The sequence below is a fragment of the Pneumocystis carinii genome, assembly GCF_001477545.1.
Source record: "Pneumocystis carinii B80 chromosome Unknown supercont1.5, whole genome shotgun sequence".
NCBI lineage: Eukaryota > Fungi > Ascomycota > Pneumocystomycetes > Pneumocystales > Pneumocystaceae > Pneumocystis > Pneumocystis carinii.
The window spans coordinates 450,696-467,903 of record NW_017264717.1 but is presented as its reverse complement, the minus strand read 5'-3'; the positions used below and the strand labels follow the sequence as shown (position 1 = coordinate 467,903).

Here is a 17,208-nt window from a genome sequence, read left to right as displayed (position 1 = left end):
AAATGATATTCGTTTTTTATTCAAATTTCTAAAAAAGCTCGATATATTATCCATTCTTCACTTTTCCCAATCATTTTTATTTCAACAAATGCACCAACAAAATATACAAATCCAAGATTTATTTCATATATATTTCGATTTACTTCGACTTCACCTTGGCCTTTTATACAAATCATAATGCTTGGTCCTTTTAATCCATCTATCCAATGTTTTTGATCCTTTTTTATGAAAATCTTCATAACTTCAAATTCATTAATTGGAGGCTTAAATAGACGTATATCTCCTTCGCCTTTGGATCTTTCAAATACTTCTCCTTCCATTTTTTTTATCGATTCTAATCCATATTTATAACTCAACATTGATACTAACGTATTTGCATCTTTATATTTAGGTGTAAATCCTATCCTAACAACATTATCACTTGATACCATACATTCAACAATTTCTATTTTTTTTTAACTTATATAATTTTTCCTCTTTATCTTTTCATACCTCCTGATAAATATGCATGAGGTGTATTGGCTTCAAGAAAAAGACCTTCACCTGGTTTTAATTGAATATAATTTAATAAAAACACGCAAAATAATCCAATATCCAATGGAAATTGTTCATTTAATCGAAGAATTAGATCTCCCCATTCCGTTTTCTTATTTTCTAATATAAATTCAATCAATGTTTTAGCACATGTTTCAACACGAGTCTTAGGTTGTTGAATAAATGTTTTAAAAAGTGTAGATAACATTAATCGATTCGATTCTTCATTTTGCTTTGTCTTAACATGTTTTATAAAATCAAGAGCTACTTCATTACCAATCAATTCATTAAAGACTTTAACAGATTCAAGAAATTCACATATTTCTTCTAAAGGACGGAAACCGCAAAGTGCTTCAAATGGTGTTATTGCAATTGCCATCTCAGGTTTGTGATTTGCATCTATAGATAAATAATACTATTTATAATAATTTATAAATGTACCTGGATAATTTTTAGGATCTTTATCATGTAAAATTTGTGCTAGCTTTTTATCTGGATGTGCTTGAATAGATAGCGCTTTATTAATAGAAAGAATTTTAAATAAAAATGGAAGCGTAGGCCCATAAACATCAATTATAGATTTAGTTAGAAGCATCTGATTCATTTCAAGATGATTTTGAAGAAATTCTTTAGAATATTGAACAATAGACGGCGCAGAAGGATGAACTCCCATCCAAAGCTAATAAAAATACCAATGATTAAATAAATTAAAAAATTCTTTTCCTAAAAAACCTCTGCATATGGTTTATCATAATATAACGAAACTTCTGGCTGTGCTGATGCAAGAAATCGAGCAATACATGAACTCATTCCAATTTGACCTTGATATATCAAATTTATACCAAAAATAAAAGGGTTGATACCCCATTCATACATTTTAAAACCACATTCAAGTCGAAAAAATTCCATCATAAATAATAATTTACCAAGACAAATATATAAAAAAGACAGATATCTTTAACTTTAATGGTAAAATCCAAAGAATATATTGAAACGGTGTGCCAACTCAATTAAAATTGCCCCGATTAATATAAAAAAGGATACAGGAAATAAAATATCACGTCTTCGAACTACAATCCTTGGTTCACAGAATATAATTTTAGGTGGAAAAGTATTAAAAACTAAGAGCAAATCCACCAAATTAATAAGAATATAGACTGTTATTCAATCAGAATGTACAATTAGAGGGGACTTAAGACGTTTTGATAGTAATTCAGATACAATTGCTATTATAATTGGAAAATATAGTTTTATTGCGGTAGGAACAGTGATCCGACCTCCCAGCAAGATACATCAAGGGTAATGATAAAAGAGAATAAAAATACAAGAATTAAGGGAAAAATGAGTGTATTTAATTATTATCCAATGAGAATAGGGGATTTTGTTCAAATTGGAGAGGGATCAATGATTGAAGCAGCAAGTATTGGGTCATATGTAAAAATAGGAAAAGAATGTGTGATTGTAAAATACAAGGAAAAAATGATAAAAAAGAGGAAATTAACATTAAATATTAGGGGAAATTTTGTATTATTAAGGATTGCGTGGAAATACGAGAAGGAACGATTTTACCGGAACATTCAGTTATACCATCTTTTTCTATCGTTGAAGGTAAACCAGGTATAAAAAATATATGAGATATTAAGAAGGAATTAAAAAGAATAAAAAGGATTAGTTATTGAGGAGTTACCAGAATGTACACAAGAATTGTTTGAAAAAGAATGTCGAACAAAATATCATGAGATTTAAAATATGAATGATCCAATGTAAAAATTAAAGAGAAAAAAAGAACTAAATAATGAAGAAATACCTAAAATAACCTAAAGCCTAAATATTGAGAACAATGCGTATCGAAATGTTTATTTTTTTAATGTAACTTTTGCATTACTACTAAGCCAAGCCTATAAAAACGATTATTTTAAATAATTAAATAAAATAAAATAAATATTACAAGCCCTTCAAAAAGACCTTCACCTGTTGTTGCACAGCTAAAATAATTAAAAATATAGAAAGAAGTAAAGAAAAATATATACCTTGGAAAAACATACCATAAATTACATATTTTATCTAATTGAAGTTTTTCTGTTACTTCACATGGAGACATTGCTATATTGAGTTATTTTAAGAGATAAAAAAAAAAAAGTACCATTTTCTAAATCTTGTTTATTCGCAAATACTAACAAGATGGAATCTCTCATTTCTCGGTCGGATATAATTCTATGAAGTTCTTTACGTGCTTCATCAATCCGATCACAATCGGCTGAGTCTATAACAAAAATTAAGCCTTGTGTACCTAATAATTAATCGTTTTAAATCAAAATTCAAAAATATTATAAAATTACCAGTATAGTAATGTCTCCAAAGTGGTCTAATTTTATCTTGCCCTCCAACGTCCTAATCCAATTAGTAAATAATTAAATCTAATTATTATATACATACCCAAACATTAAATTTAACATTCTTATAAATTACTGTTTCTACATTGAATCCTACTGTAGGAATCGTTGTTACACTTTAATAACATTACAAAAAATAGTTAAACTTCATTTTTATTTACGTTTGATTTAATTTTAATTTATATAAAATTGCTGATAATCCTTCAGTAATTCTTTGTAAAATATGACATTTAAATACTTGTTTTTCCTGCAGCATCCAAGCCGAGCATAAGAATACGCATCTCTTTGTTTCCAAACAATCGACCCATTAATTTAGATATTGATGTACCCATTGTTTTAATTGATTTAAAAAAAATAAAAGATATTTTAACTTTAACCCTTATATTTCCGTGTTTTAATAAGAAATAATGCTTATAAAGACCTTAATAAACTTAATATTTTTTTGAAGACGTTAAAGTATCGACCAGAATCTCCGTAAGGTTCAACTCAACCCTTAAAAATAGACAAAGTTAAGAACAAGAACAAAATCTAATAAATCTCTTAAATACAATTTCTATATTTCATGCTTTATTTTTTTTAGAATATATTTATTTAAAAGTTAAAGATATATTAAAAAAAAAATATAAAGATTGTCAATAGATTTAAATTGATATGAAACCAAAGTCTTTTTAATTGTATATTATGTTTATTTATTTAATATATATATATATATGAATCTAAATACAGTTATTTTTTATAAATAGAAAACATGCAATTGATAACTGTTTATCACGAGTTGAGATATATAAAACATGTAAAAATAATATTGAAAAATTAAATATTCAGTCCAAATACAGTTTTTATAGTAAAACAAAAATACTGCTTAAAAAACCCATATTATTCATCAAATATTTGAAAATATTATTTAATATGTTAAAAACAATCTATAAAGATTTCAAATCATTTGTAAAAGTCAAAATATTAATATATTAATAAAAATATATCATAATTAATAAAAAAAATACTATTTTGATATTTCATATTATAAAATCATAATATAAAATTTATAAAAAACATACATCTTAATACAAAACTTATAAAATATATTACAATCCTTATCAAAAAATGCAATTCTACCCATTTATAATAAAAATAATAATTCAATTACATTAAATCTTTATTTTTATTCAACTTCATCCTCAAGATTCATATAAGCATCCATCAAATCTGTAGACAACGGTTCCTTGTCATTCAAAACTAACATTAATAATTATATAACAAATACACTTAAAAATAATAAATTACATGTAATACTATATATTGAATCAGACATAATAACATACATAACATTATATTCTTTTTCATTCGTCTAAAATTATTAATTCTTCATTTTTCAATATAAAAAAAAATCACTTCAAAAACAAACACTGTTCCTGATGATGGATCAATGTTCCATAAATATCCTGAAACTGATTCTATCTCTTTCTTAAATTTAATGCAAATGGCATGTCCCCGTTTCATCTCAATCGTAGCCGCTGACATACCATATAACCCACTCACCCCCTCTTTATTTTCCATTATTATCTATTCAAAAACCCTATAACCGTCTAAAATCTATTCGTTTTGCCATTAAAAATACATAAAAACCTTTCATTAGATCCTTTACGCTTCTTTTTCCTATACTATATCTATAACCCTAACCCTAACCCCACATGTTATACCCTAGATAAGCTACACCTTAACCAGCGGTAAGCGATGCAGGCACGTCTCCGATGAACAACAGCTGGCATGATTTCTTAAAAAAGGAAACAAATTAATAGATAAAAGACCATAAAACCCATTAAAAATAAGGAGAAAAATATAGGAGGTAGATAAGTCGTTTTTTTTTGAAAAAAAACGGGTTAAAAATGACGAATATAACTGGAGAACATCATCAAAAACAGATAAAGGTAATTATTCAATGATCCTATAAGTATAAGGTTTTCTGAATAGTATTTAGGATATGCCGCAATGCCAGGAAATAGCACAGAAGAATGTTACAGCATCATCTATTATATTTCGTCAAGCAAAAAAACAATTTGCAGCGTTAAAATTAGAAAATAATTCACCAGGAAAATCAAGTATAAAGATTAATGGAAATGCTCAAACATCTATGAAGACGATTGGGGTTACGGGTATTCAGGGATTGCCTCCTTTCCAAAATAAAATTCCAGTTTTAAGGATCTCACCATCACTTAATACGATGATGTCATCGAAAAGTAATAATACAGCAGTTATAAGAGCCAAAGTACCGAAAACTGTTATAAAACCAGGGGAAAAAGTGCGTCCTTCAGAAGCGTCGAAAAAAGTAATTACGAATGGTACGATAATTAGACCATCACAAACACCCAAATCTACACGAATTAAGACAGCAACCGTTTCATCATATCAACAAAAACATTCATTACAACAAACATCAGCGTCACCAAATAAAAGCTTAATTAAGAAGCCTAATATGCCTATAACATTGCGAGCAAAGACAGGTATACCTTATGCCTCTTTAGCTACATCGCCATTGCGTCCACAAATACAAAAAAAAACGGAAATAAAAAAGACCAATGGTCAGCAGGAAACCCAAAAGAAACAGCCTGGCGCGATCAAGGTGATTTCTGTTAACGCGCTTAATGCACGTCAGCCAAAAGTAATTACAACAGAAAACAATCAAAATAATAAGCCCCTTAGACTTGCAATGTCACTTTCAAAAACTGGTTCCGTGCCAAAAACAAATCAGTGTTTGTCCCCAAATAGCAAATCACCCCTTAAGCCTTTTGCTAGTGTAACTAATCTAGTGTCGCATGAGAAACTTAGAAAACCGATTTTTGTAGCTTCTAATACGAATAATGGAAGCAGTCAAATGAAAAGGATATAGTGTTTGAATAAGAAAAACCCTTATTTATTTTTTTTGAGTAAGTTTAGTAAGTTTATTTAAATAAATTATTTTTAAATATGTATTTTAAATGAAATATTATTTATTTTTTAATGAATTTTAAGGTATTTGAATATAATAATGACCTAAGAATCAAAATTTATGCATTCAACGAGGTCCGAGTTTTTCTAATGCTTTTGTACCATATCTAATAATATTAAATAAAATTAAAGAATATCGCAAGATCTTTACTCGTTCCAATCATTTCTGGTTATCCACATATCATCATTATCTTTTACTATATTAGCAAGCACGGCTCCGCCCAAAAATACCATATGTCGTCGACGAGGTGGATCTTCAATTCGTACTTTAAATTTCTAGTAAAAAAATCAATTTATAAATTAAATAGGTTCATTCTTATACATCAAAATGAGAAGGATCTCCATTCAATGCTCTTGTTAACCACAATTGTTTAAGTTCTTTTTCAAGTCTAGTAGGAAAACCTATATCTATTTAATGATTGATTTTTTTTTTAAAAAATCATACCTGGATACATGCTTGTACCACCAGATAAAACAATAGATTTAAATAAAGAAGAGCGAATATCCATATCTGCACTATTTTCATATTTAAAAAAGAAGTATTAAAAAAAATAATTAACCTTTGTATTGTATTATAAAGACATTCTGCAATTCCTGGCTGCTCTAAACCAATCAAATGAGGCTGAAATAAACATTCTGGCGCTTCAAATCTCTCTGAACTCAGTTTAATCACACGTCCATCAGGAAGAGTATAACTTTCAACCAAAACACTAGTTTCTTGAGATAATTTATGATCTAATGTAAGATCACAACTGACAAATAAAAATTAATAAGGAATATATATATATATATATATAATACCTAACATAACATAATTTTTCTTTAATTTGTCTAACAGTTTCAAAATCTGCCGTTCTATTAAAAGCATATCCTCTTCGCAAAAGTAAATCAATTAATTGACGCGTAACACTACGTCCTGCAACATCCAATCTACGAGTAAGATGATTAAGAACTACGTTTTCATAAACAGGAACAATGTGAGTTACTCCATCGCCAGAATCTACAACAACTCCTGTTGTCAGGCCTACATTACATTAAAAAAAAAATTAAACAATAAATTATATTCCTTGTGCATATAAAGAAAGAACTGCTTGAATAGCTACCGAAACACCGTAAAAACCATATTTTTCAATCATAACTTCACACATTTTCTCTCTATTTGCAAGTGGATTCATAGGCGGTTCTGTAAGTAAAATCTTACGATCCCTTGTATCCACCTTAAGCTTCTCATTAAAAGTATAGTCCCTAAATACCATCATTATACTATATCATAAACTAACTCTATATATATATACCAAAGATGCTGCATATCTTCCCAATTACGAATAATCCCATTTTCCATCTAAAAACATCATTACATATATATAAAAAAAATAAAAATTACAGGATACGAGATCTGAAGCATGTTTCTAACTGCTGCTGCTTCATCTCCTACCATAATATCTTTAATAGGCGCATCTATCATTTGCTCTTCTACACGAAGTATAGGACGTCCAACAATCGAAGGAAAAACATGATCAGGAAAATTACTTCCTAGAACAATATATTTCAATATAAATATCTTATTCTAATCTTACCTGCATATCCCACCTTAACAAATCCTGTACCATTGTCTGCCACTATCGACTTCAATTTCACTATTTCTTAAAAAAAAAAAGATATTATCTTACCAATGGGTATTTCATTCATAATTAATCCAGTTAAAGGCCTTTATTTAATAGTTTAAACAACCAATTTTTAAAAAAAGCTTTTCTCCAAAAATATGTCGTCGTCCCGGAGCTTGCCGGACTTCGTATATAGTTAATAAGATATAAAAGCGTAATCTTAGAGTATTTTTAGTAAAATGATAGTTTAGTAGTTTAAAAATAAAAAAACAAGTTAATATAGTGCCTAAATATATAAGAGAATATTAGATTTTTTTAGATTAGAAATATTTTTTTGAAAGATATTTGTATAGATTAGAAAAAGTTGTAAAGTATTTACGACACAAGTATTATTATAGTTGTTGAAATCTAAAAATTTAAGTGAAAGCCTATTTTTTATAAGTTATTTGTTAATAAAACCAGTATTGATTATTAAACGATTAAAAGATGGATTTAGATGAAAATGCAAAAGATCCATATTTTCCATTGGTAAATATTAATATGTTCACTTTTTTTCAAATGAAACTAGACTAATAAGAAAATACTGAGCCGACTTTCAGAGAGTATCCATGTATTTTTAGAAAGACGTAAAGAATTATGGAAGAAGAACCGAAATATTGTTAAAATAGGTATTGAAATGGAACATGATCTATTACCAGTTGAATCAGGAAAAAAAAAGATGAAGGAACATACCGATCTTTCGAAAGATTTCATTAAAAATTGAGAAAAAAAGATATTAGTCTAATTCATGTCTTATTAATAATATAATTATTGTTCTAAAAAAGATCAGTTTATATATATATTAATAAAAAGTAGAGAAGTATTACTTGTTAGGTTAATTCTAATACAAGCTTCCTTTCAACTTCTGTTTCTTTTTCAACTTCTCCTTCGAAGCGTAATTTACAAGTTCCATCTCTCTTCTTTTTTTTAGTAAAGGAAAAAAGAAATGTAGATACAAAAAATTAGTTACCTTTGTGCTAATTACTTCTGCGTTATAAAACGTTGTTGTTTCTGGATACCTGGCTAGAACTTGTGTACCAGGTGATAAAGGTCGAAGTCCTACTGAACTATTGGGGATTAAAATCAAATTTGAAGCAACAGTTTTATATATTCTATAGTAAAATATTAGCTTTTCTATGTTATTTCAATGTTTAAACAAACTGCCCAGGATGATGGTTTTCATCTGGTTCAGGATCCTGAACCTCATATTTAACTTTAGATCCTTCCCCAATAACACGTGTAACAATACATTGAATCCAATCACCTTGACTATTTTTTGTTTTTGGCTGGCGAAAAGCAACCTTATTATTATTAGTAAAATATTATAAATAATTGATAATAGGTTGATAAATATCTAATAGATAATAAAATATATTAAAGAATAAATAAACATCTCTATAAGAATTAATCAGATAAAATATCAAATATCTTTAAAACACTTTTTTATCAACCTTTTAAAATTATTTACCTGAGATCCAACTTGTAAAATATCAGAATTTATTGTTTGGCTAATTTATTAATAAAAACATTATTAAATTACTTTCTATAGAATACCTTCGTGACTTCTTTACTCGAGAAATAATAGTATCAGAAGAATTCTCTTCAATTCGTCTCTTTTTTATCTTAAAATCCTCTGAAAAATTTAACAAAATAAAATGAGATATAGACTCCACCTGAAGCCTTTCCTGCTTCTTCTGATTGACGATGTGCAATAAGAGTATCAAGATTTTCCTGTATTTGCAAAAGTAAACTAGAAAATACATTTTATTTAACTAAATATATTTATTAATCAATTTATACCTTTGTTGCTCATTCACTACATTAACTGCCTCCTGATAAGCATCTCTAAGAGCCTTAACAGAAAAATAATTTGTTTCTTTTGATAATCAATTATAAAATTTATCATTTAAGTACTTTTAATAACAACCTATCCCCATTTTTTCTTGTGCTTCTTTAATTTCTAAATTAAACGAATCTTCACGCCCTTGAAGCTTCTCAAAATGTTCAAAATTCTTTAAGATATTCTTCCAAATATTTACATCCTCAAACTTTTCAGTTTCTGTCAAAGAATGGCGATTTCTAGACATAACTTGTTCTTCAAATTATTATTTTTTAAATGATATTCAATTGTAGCTAAAAGATATTATGAAAGTATTCTATTATTTTAAAGACGTCATCTGCGTCTTTTTGAAATACTATTCTTGCATTTTCTTGCAAACTTGATACTTTTTTGACAAGTAATTTTTCGTAGGGATAAGGTCGTTTTAAAATACTAAATAAACATATTTTACAGGACTTTAAAAAGCTCTAAAGAGATTTAAATGTATTGCAAATAAATGATCTTAAAAATGTTGCATTATTTTTTTTCTATAATAAAAATATTTTTTACATATCCAAATATATTTCATAGAATATCAATTTTAATGAATCTATAAAGATAAAACATGAGGATTCAAAATAATTAAACAGTGAAAATAAACGCATATCCACAAAAATGCCAATTATATAATATCTGCATAATTTATGCTTTAAGACATGGTCAAAATTTTTATCTATATATTTATAAAAAATATATAGACGAAAAAACAATGTATCTAAACCTTATAAAAAATACGCTGTTTAGTCATTTTCAATGCCAATTTTTAATTATGATCTGTGCCACCTTTTCAATTTCTTTAGAAATATCAATTATCGATGCCATTGTCCCTTTGGTTCCTACAACAGATGCAATCAAAGGAAGTTTTACTTTTTCAATTTCAGTAGGACCTTTAGTTCCATCCATAGAATTTACCATTTCTCGTTCAAACATTCTATCATCTGTACAACCAACTTGAACTAATTCTGCACCAAAATATGGATCTTCAAGAGAAAAATATGAACCAATAATACGTTTAGGTTTTCCAAGTTGAAGTCGCGATATCATTTCATATACTTGACAAAAAACACTAGTTAAACTGGTCAAATTTTTAAATTGTACAGTAGATGTGCAAGTTGTAAAAATAGGAACAGTGTCATAATTTGTTAGATGAAAGACAGACGTTGATGGTGCATTAATAATACTTGGAATACGTTCGAAATACGTTTGCAGTGACAGCAAATTGGACGAAGACTCGTTTTTTTCTTTTACTGTAGTTGACATCGATTATAAATTATCTTATAAATCGACTTTTTATATTTTCAAAAAAATCAGAAAAAAAAAGATATTAAGTACCAATGAAATATATATATATATATAGAATAATGTTATATTATTATAATCCAGTTTTTATTTTTTAGAAAAAAAATAAAATAGAAAATATAATATTAATAAAATTTAAATATCTACGTAGTATGATTTAATAATATAGATCCTGAAAAAAAAAAATAGAAAAGATAGCTTAACTAAAGAATCTAAACAAAATATATATGCCCATAATGATTTTATAATTTTATATTTTTTATAAATATTTTAAAAACATTTAATTATAAGTTATAACTCATATAAGCGATGTATCATACAAAAATTAGGAAATTTTATAAAATAGTACTAGGAAAAGGACTTTAAGAGAATATGTATAATTTTACTATTTCTAATTAGAAATATGAAATTTGCTTTAAAAAATAAAAATCAATTAAATTTATTAGAAAACCATTAAATATACAACTATAAGGATAATTTTATTATAATCTAGATATTACGATATGAAATCAAGTTAGATATATATTAAAGATATCAATGCTTTTTGCAACATCTTTATTTTTAAAAAAATGGTTTTAAATATTCAATATAATTAATATCTAGAAAGAAAATTTTTACTTTAATAAATGATATTCTGTTTTTTTAGCTAATATTGGCATTTTAAATTGAAATAATTCAAAAATACGTTTTTATAAATAAACATTTATTATTCTACTCTGATCTATTTAACAACTCTTAGTATTTATTATAAATAATTATAAGCGATAGTCGTAAACTTAAACAAGTATTGGCAAATATCTTTCAATCCATAAAATTACATTAATTAGAACTAGCCATTCAAAAAGACTATTACTACTTATTTTATTTCATTAACATGATACTTTATCAAAAATTAGTAAAGTACAATATTAAGAAAATAAATCTATTTATAGCAAAGCAGTAGTATTAAAGAAAAATAAAAAAAAAGAAATATAAATAGTCATGTAAAATGAAAAATATCATTTCAATTATATCATATAAGTAAAATTTATTTATATATATTTTCTTATAAAATATATAAAAGTAAATTAATATCAAATAAATATATAAAAAGCGAATATTTAAAATATTTAAATAATTTAGATAATAAAAATGTTAAAAAATATTTATTTATTTCTAATTATAATATAAAAAGACACAAGTCCCATATTTTACAACACACTATATGTATAATGAATATTGTGTTTATTTTTTTAAAAATAAAAATAGTAAATAATTATATTAGTAAGTTCAAAAATCAAAAAAAAATATAGTTATGATCATATTATATAACTTTTAAATAAATGCATTTGTTTTATTTAATAAAAAGTTTCATTATTATAAACTTTAAAAAAAAAATGCCAAAAAATAAATTAATACAATTAATAAATTTCAAAAATAAAAAATCATTTCTTACTAATAATAATAAAAGAAATATTACATTTTTAATAAAAGCACTCTAATAGCATACTTCTTTTTCTATTTTATATCCCTAAACAACAATAATAATATTTATAAAAAAACCTAAAAACACTTTTGTATTATAAATAATTTTAAACTTCAGAAATAATTCCTAAAGAACTATACACACTATTTAAAATACAACAGTAATCTATACTATGTAACATAAGGTTTAAATGGATCATAAAATAACACTAATTTATATAAAAATTAAATAAGCAATTTTTCAATATGATTCTAATCCCATTAATATATTATTTAACAATAATTTATATATTTACTTTGATTGTTTGAATTTGTTGTTTTAAATCAGATGCTTCATTTGTCGTAATACTTGCTGAAATAACTGGACGTGAAACACCACATGCACGTCCTAAGGCTGCTTTCGAAGATATAAAAACATAGGGTACATTCTAGATAATATTAATACATAGATTCTAATTATTCCTTTTATAACCTTATCTTCGCAAAGTAAAGGAAGATGCAAAAGTATCTCAATAGGCTCTGTATCTGCTGCCATAACAATAAATTCACTAATTCCCCGATTCAATGTTTTTGTCGCTTCATTTGCTCCTTTTTTTAATTGTTTATAATGAGATGCTTGCTGTACCAAGTCTAGAATTTGTTGTGTTAAACTTGTATCTGCCAAAGGAAAAGCTATATATAAATTTTAATATCAAGCCAAAAATAATAACTTTAAAACAAAAAAAAAAGATTCATCTAATCCATACCTTTGGGATTAATACATGACATTCTTTAAATCAACCTATCTCTACCAAAATATTGATTTTTTTGAAAAAAATCAATTTTCGTATAAAAACCCTCGAAATTTTAAAAATCTCTAGAACCTTTCAAAAACATTCCTATTAATATTCTATCATTAACATCTAGTACTAAACACAATAAAATAATAATATCAACTACCTATTTATATATTTTATTATTATATTTCAACATATAGATAAATACAAAAAAAATAATCAATTTATATTTAAAATACTCAATTTATATTTAAAATACTCAAAAATTAACAAAAAATACAACATAACTCATATATTCTTATTATTATATGGAAAAAGCACTTCATTCACTTTTAACCTATATAGGTTGATCTTAAATTAATTATCGGTTACCATGACAACTCTTATCTGGTTTTGATAAGCTATAATTGGCCAATCAAATTTCTCCAAAAAATTAAATATAAGGAAGTACAAATGATCATTCAAATGACCAAATCTTATTTTAATCACCAAAACGCATACAACACGAGAAAAGGTGAGAAAAAAAGAGAATTTATGAGCATATTTTAAGAGAAAACATAGTTAAACCCAATCCAAAAACATTTATCCTTTTTTTGAAAGACAATTATGATTTTTTCCAATGGTTTTTTGATTTTCTTACTTTTGGATAAAGCAAGAATAGCGGTAAATGCGCTGAATCCCCTTATTATAAAAGGTATTTAGGATAAAATGATATATATTATACACAATAATTAAAAAACAATTGCAGGAAATGCATTTTTTGATAGTGTTACAGACAAACGTTTCTATGTAAAAGGAGTAGATTACCAGCCAGGAGGAAGTTCGGGGATTATAGATCCTCTTTCAAATACTGAAGCATGTGAAAGAGATTTTGCTTTGATGAAAGATTTGGGAATTAATGCAATTCGTGTTTATCAAGTAGATAATGCAGATAATCATGATTATTGTATGAATATTTTGGACAAGAATGGAATCTACGTATTCCTTGATGTGAATACAGCACTTATATCGCTCTGGAGCCTTAATACTAAATCTTCATATACAGAAGAATATATTCAAAACATTTTTGCGACAGTTGATGCTTTTAAAAAATATCCCAATGTTGCAGGATTTTTTGCAGGGAATGAAGTAGTTTCATCAGTAGAACAAACAAGGGCCTTACCCTGGGTTAAAGCAGTAGTTCGGTTACTTGATCTATATTTTTTTTTAATAATAAACTTATTTGTGTAGAGATTTAAAGAAATATATTAATTTGCAGTCAGAAAGAAAAATACCCGTAGGTTATTCTGCAACAGATCTTAATAATCGTGTTCCCACCGCATTTTATTTAAACTGTGGAAAAGCAGAAGAACGTGTAGATTTTTATGCAATTAACCTATATTCATGGTGTTCTCCTTCTTCATTTACAACCAGTGGATATTCCCAAAGAGTTGTCGATTTCTTTGATTTTAAAGCTCCAATATTTTTTAGTGAATATGGTTGTAATAGAGTAGTTCCAAGGCCATTTGATGAAGTTGAGCATATTTATTCAGACAAAATGACGCATGTTTTTTCTGGGGGACTTGTTTATGAATGGACAGAAGAATCAAGTAATCCGAATTATGGACTCGTTATTGTTAATGGAAAAGAAATTGTAAAAAAACAAGATTATTTCAACTTAAAAGAGCAATATTCCAAACTAAATCTTGATAATGACGGTGGATATAAAATTAGGGAAGGGGGTAACGAATGTCCCAAAAATGCATTTCCTTTTAATGTTAATTCCCCTCTTCCAACTATACCTCGAGGAGCTGAAAAATACTTTAAAAACGGTGCCGGAAAACCTCTAGGACTTCGTCCTTCAGGATCAAGAAATAGATATGCTAGACCAATAGTAAGAAAAAACATATATATATATATAGATAGATTAATTATGATCTCTATAGAATAATAATAATAATAATCCTGGAGGCGCAAACAACGACGAATCTGATAATGAGAATACCGCCGGTTCTAAGGATAAGGGAGCGTCCATAAGGATCTATTTTAATTTAAGGCTTTATATTTACTTGATCTTGCTAATTTCATTATTTCGAATATACGTATTTTAATATTTTTCTATACAATTATAAATAATAGCTTTTAAATTCAACCTGAAAATTAACCATATTGCTAATTTTAGTGTTTATATATAGAAAGCAAATAATGTTTCGAGGCATATATATTTCATTTTAAATAAATTAAAACATATAATAATTATGTGATATCTAAGTCTTCAATGCTTCCTTAATTACTTGAAAGTATTAGTTACAAAGAATATAACTAGTATGAATATACTTTTTTCAAGTTCTTCTAAATCATCTGTAGGAACTTTAATCATCTGTTTTCCAAAATATTGTTGTATAAGATTCATTTCTTCAAAACTTTTTTTGTCGTGTACAAAGTTTATGCTAACACCAGTACGTCCAAATCTTCCTGTTCTACCAATTCTATGAAGATATGTTTGAGGATCTGGTTTGTTCATATGATCTAATGGAATATCATAGTTAACAACCATATTCACTTGTGAAACGTCTATTCCTCTTGCTATAACCTAATAACCTAATAATATATATATATATTTGCTGAAACACACTTACGTTGGTTGTTATCAAAACTTTACTTTTCCCAGATCGAAAATCATCCATTATTGAATCTCTTTGAGAACCATCAAGAGCCCCATGTAGTGACACAACAGCATGCCCACTTTCCGTCATTTTCTTGGCTATCATGTCTGCTTGATTACGTTGCTATGGAATTAATTTCATTATAATTAACCTTGTAAAACTTACTCTTACAAATATGATAGACTGTCCTATTGTCAAAAAAGTATACAACTCAACCAAAACATCATATTTATGCTGTTCATCTCTGCAATCCATATAAAACTGTTTTATTCCATCCAGACTGAGTTCCTCTACTTTTAACCGTATCTCATTGGCATTTGGTGCAAATCTTGAAGAAAATTCTACCACATCATCAGGAAAAGTTGCACTAAAGAGAACAATTTGAGTCGTTTTTGGTAACCGACTAATCTCAAATCAATAAATTGTCTTTATATTTAAAATACAAAAAATAAACCTTTTAATCCTCATACTTTGAGCCCCAAGACTTTGTTGATCAAGCATATTATCCGCCTCATCTAGAACGAAAATTTTAATATTATCAGTATCAATTGACTTTCTAATAATTAAATCCAATACAGTGCCAGGCGTTCCAACAATAACATGTGCTATTATTTTTTCTTTCTTTACTAAAGAATCTTTAACAGCAAAAGCTATTTTTACGGGTGTAAACCGTCCCATTTCAGTAATAACATTCATCGTTTGCCTAGCAAGTTCTCTAGATGGAAATAAACATATAGCCTAACAATTTAGTTTTATTTTACAATAATATAAACTAAACCTGAACTGCATTTTTACTATAATCTATCCTAGATAACACTGTCAATGAAAATGCTGCTGTTTTTCCCGTTCCTGATTGAGATTGTCCTATCATATTTCTAGGTCTATTTTTTTTAATATTTATATCTGTATTCTTAAAAAAAAAACATACGGATTACTAAGAAGTAAAGGCAAAGCTTTTTCCTGAATTTTAGAAGGTCTCTGAAATTTTAACGAATATATCCCTTTTAATAAATCCTCATGACTAATATATTAAAATTCAAAATCATTATATATATATAAACACTTACAGCGCAAGATCTTCAAATCTTTTCGCTGAATAAAGTGGTGAATTAGGATCTCCTTGTATATCCGCCAATTTAACAGTAATATCAACATTATCATCAACAAAATTATTATGACAATTTTCTGTTTTTTCTAATAACTCCTTATCCTTTTTAACTTCTAAAATCTCATCAATTTTCCCTTTTTTTAAGTAAAAAAAACTACCAGAATTAACAGAATCTATATTTTTAATGTTTATTAATAAAATAATTGCATTTGATGTAATATTACCCTCTTTTTTCACCTCATTATTGTTTTCTTCTGTTTTTACATTTTGTACCCGCAAAACATCCATTTTTTTCCCGAGTTTTTCAACATCTCCTATATTACTATCAGGCCTAGTTATTTCCCCATTTTTAGACATAAATTCTGAAAAATTTGCACTCATTTTTGCTTTTTTTTTAAAATATAAAAACTTTATAATAAACTTTTTAACGTCATACGCTTATAAAGTTTAACTAAAAAAAAACTATATTAAAAATCTTAAGA

General features: G+C 26.6%; 13 protein-coding genes across 13 annotated transcripts; 5 read left to right on the top strand and 8 right to left on the bottom strand.

Moving 5' to 3' along the window:
- Positions 1-20: 20 nt before the first annotated feature.
- On the bottom strand, positions 21-1,446 carry T552_01350 (mannose-6-phosphate isomerase, class I; the record flags this gene model as incomplete). Its single annotated transcript, XM_018369937.1, has 5 exons — positions 21-445; positions 493-933; positions 976-1,213; positions 1,267-1,355; positions 1,398-1,446. 5 exons carry the CDS (start codon positions 1,444-1,446, stop codon positions 21-23), a joined length of 1,242 nt encoding a protein of 413 aa, XP_018226590.1.
- Positions 1,447-1,500: 54 nt separating this feature from the next.
- Positions 1,501-2,280, top strand: T552_01349 (hypothetical protein; the record flags this gene model as incomplete). Its single annotated transcript, XM_018369936.1, has 6 exons — positions 1,501-1,530; positions 1,574-1,645; positions 1,691-1,833; positions 1,881-1,995; positions 2,049-2,151; positions 2,201-2,280. The coding sequence occupies 6 exons, from the start codon at positions 1,501-1,503 to the stop codon at positions 2,278-2,280; spliced, it is 543 nt and encodes a 180-aa protein (XP_018226589.1).
- A 64-nt stretch (positions 2,281-2,344) lies between these two features.
- Positions 2,345-3,304, bottom strand: T552_01348 (ADP-ribosylation factor 6). The gene is made up of 8 exons (XM_018369935.1): positions 3,166-3,304; positions 3,089-3,119; positions 2,971-3,043; positions 2,874-2,925; positions 2,678-2,824; positions 2,565-2,637; positions 2,483-2,519; positions 2,345-2,432 (listed from the first exon to the last, which is right to left on the bottom strand). The coding sequence occupies exons 1-8, from the start codon at positions 3,257-3,259 to the stop codon at positions 2,391-2,393; spliced, it is 549 nt and encodes a 182-aa protein (XP_018226588.1). The 5' UTR covers positions 3,260-3,304; the 3' UTR covers positions 2,345-2,390.
- Positions 3,305-4,045: 741 nt separating this feature from the next.
- On the bottom strand, positions 4,046-4,530 carry T552_01347 (hypothetical protein). The gene is made up of 3 exons (XM_018369934.1): positions 4,320-4,530; positions 4,212-4,275; positions 4,046-4,163 (listed from the first exon to the last, which is right to left on the bottom strand). The coding sequence occupies exons 1-3, from the start codon at positions 4,482-4,484 to the stop codon at positions 4,090-4,092; spliced, it is 303 nt and encodes a 100-aa protein (XP_018226587.1). The 5' UTR covers positions 4,485-4,530; the 3' UTR covers positions 4,046-4,089.
- A 237-nt stretch (positions 4,531-4,767) lies between these two features.
- On the top strand, positions 4,768-5,860 carry T552_01346 (hypothetical protein). The gene is made up of 2 exons (XM_018369933.1): positions 4,768-4,855; positions 4,906-5,860. The coding sequence occupies exons 1-2, from the start codon at positions 4,814-4,816 to the stop codon at positions 5,812-5,814; spliced, it is 951 nt and encodes a 316-aa protein (XP_018226586.1). The 5' UTR covers positions 4,768-4,813; the 3' UTR covers positions 5,815-5,860.
- A 119-nt stretch (positions 5,861-5,979) lies between these two features.
- On the bottom strand, positions 5,980-7,601 carry T552_01345 (hypothetical protein; the record flags this gene model as incomplete). Its single annotated transcript, XM_018369932.1, has 11 exons — positions 5,980-6,019; positions 6,064-6,188; positions 6,235-6,314; positions 6,358-6,428; positions 6,473-6,664; positions 6,714-6,936; positions 7,024-7,157; positions 7,208-7,254; positions 7,297-7,445; positions 7,490-7,555; positions 7,583-7,601. The coding sequence occupies 11 exons, from the start codon at positions 7,599-7,601 to the stop codon at positions 5,980-5,982; spliced, it is 1,146 nt and encodes a 381-aa protein (XP_018226585.1).
- Positions 7,602-8,002: 401 nt separating this feature from the next.
- T552_01344 (hypothetical protein) lies at positions 8,003-8,279 on the top strand (the record flags this gene model as incomplete). Its single annotated transcript, XM_018369931.1, has 2 exons — positions 8,003-8,044; positions 8,094-8,279. The coding sequence occupies 2 exons, from the start codon at positions 8,003-8,005 to the stop codon at positions 8,277-8,279; spliced, it is 228 nt and encodes a 75-aa protein (XP_018226584.1).
- Positions 8,280-8,385: 106 nt separating this feature from the next.
- Positions 8,386-9,642, bottom strand: T552_01343 (hypothetical protein; the record flags this gene model as incomplete). Its single annotated transcript, XM_018369930.1, has 8 exons — positions 8,386-8,475; positions 8,526-8,667; positions 8,717-8,856; positions 9,024-9,063; positions 9,110-9,188; positions 9,229-9,305; positions 9,356-9,431; positions 9,483-9,642. The coding sequence occupies 8 exons, from the start codon at positions 9,640-9,642 to the stop codon at positions 8,386-8,388; spliced, it is 804 nt and encodes a 267-aa protein (XP_018226583.1).
- A 497-nt stretch (positions 9,643-10,139) lies between these two features.
- Positions 10,140-10,735, bottom strand: T552_01342 (hypothetical protein). The gene has a single exon (XM_018369929.1). The coding sequence runs from the start codon at positions 10,692-10,694 to the stop codon at positions 10,185-10,187; it is 510 nt and encodes a 169-aa protein (XP_018226582.1). The 5' UTR covers positions 10,695-10,735; the 3' UTR covers positions 10,140-10,184.
- An 872-nt stretch (positions 10,736-11,607) lies between these two features.
- On the top strand, positions 11,608-12,044 carry T552_04110 (hypothetical protein; the record flags this gene model as incomplete). The annotated part of the gene is given in 6 exon segments (XM_018372161.1): positions 11,608-11,633; positions 11,666-11,675; positions 11,713-11,753; positions 11,797-11,866; positions 11,908-11,980; positions 11,998-12,044. The coding sequence occupies 6 exon segments, from the start codon at positions 11,608-11,610 to the stop codon at positions 12,042-12,044; spliced, it is 267 nt and encodes an 88-aa protein (XP_018226581.1).
- A 333-nt stretch (positions 12,045-12,377) lies between these two features.
- Positions 12,378-13,007, bottom strand: T552_01341 (ribonucleoprotein-associated protein). The gene is made up of 4 exons (XM_018369928.1): positions 12,944-13,007; positions 12,670-12,869; positions 12,494-12,625; positions 12,378-12,449 (listed from the first exon to the last, which is right to left on the bottom strand). Exons 1-4 carry the CDS (start codon positions 12,963-12,965, stop codon positions 12,423-12,425), a joined length of 381 nt encoding a protein of 126 aa, XP_018226580.1. The 5' UTR covers positions 12,966-13,007; the 3' UTR covers positions 12,378-12,422.
- Positions 13,008-13,579: 572 nt separating this feature from the next.
- T552_01340 (hypothetical protein) lies at positions 13,580-14,883 on the top strand (the record flags this gene model as incomplete). The annotated part of the gene is made up of 4 exons (XM_018369927.1): positions 13,580-13,667; positions 13,722-14,157; positions 14,204-14,846; positions 14,875-14,883. 4 exons carry the CDS (start codon positions 13,580-13,582, stop codon positions 14,881-14,883), a joined length of 1,176 nt encoding a protein of 391 aa, XP_018226579.1.
- A 292-nt stretch (positions 14,884-15,175) lies between these two features.
- T552_01339 (hypothetical protein) lies at positions 15,176-17,152 on the bottom strand. Its single transcript, XM_018369926.1, has 10 exons — positions 16,951-17,152; positions 16,885-16,899; positions 16,686-16,839; positions 16,547-16,639; positions 16,397-16,499; positions 16,073-16,356; positions 15,784-16,021; positions 15,592-15,741; positions 15,290-15,545; positions 15,176-15,245 (listed from the first exon to the last, which is right to left on the bottom strand). Exons 1-10 carry the CDS (start codon positions 17,105-17,107, stop codon positions 15,220-15,222), a joined length of 1,476 nt encoding a protein of 491 aa, XP_018226578.1. The 5' UTR covers positions 17,108-17,152; the 3' UTR covers positions 15,176-15,219.
- Positions 17,153-17,208: the final 56 nt, after the last annotated feature.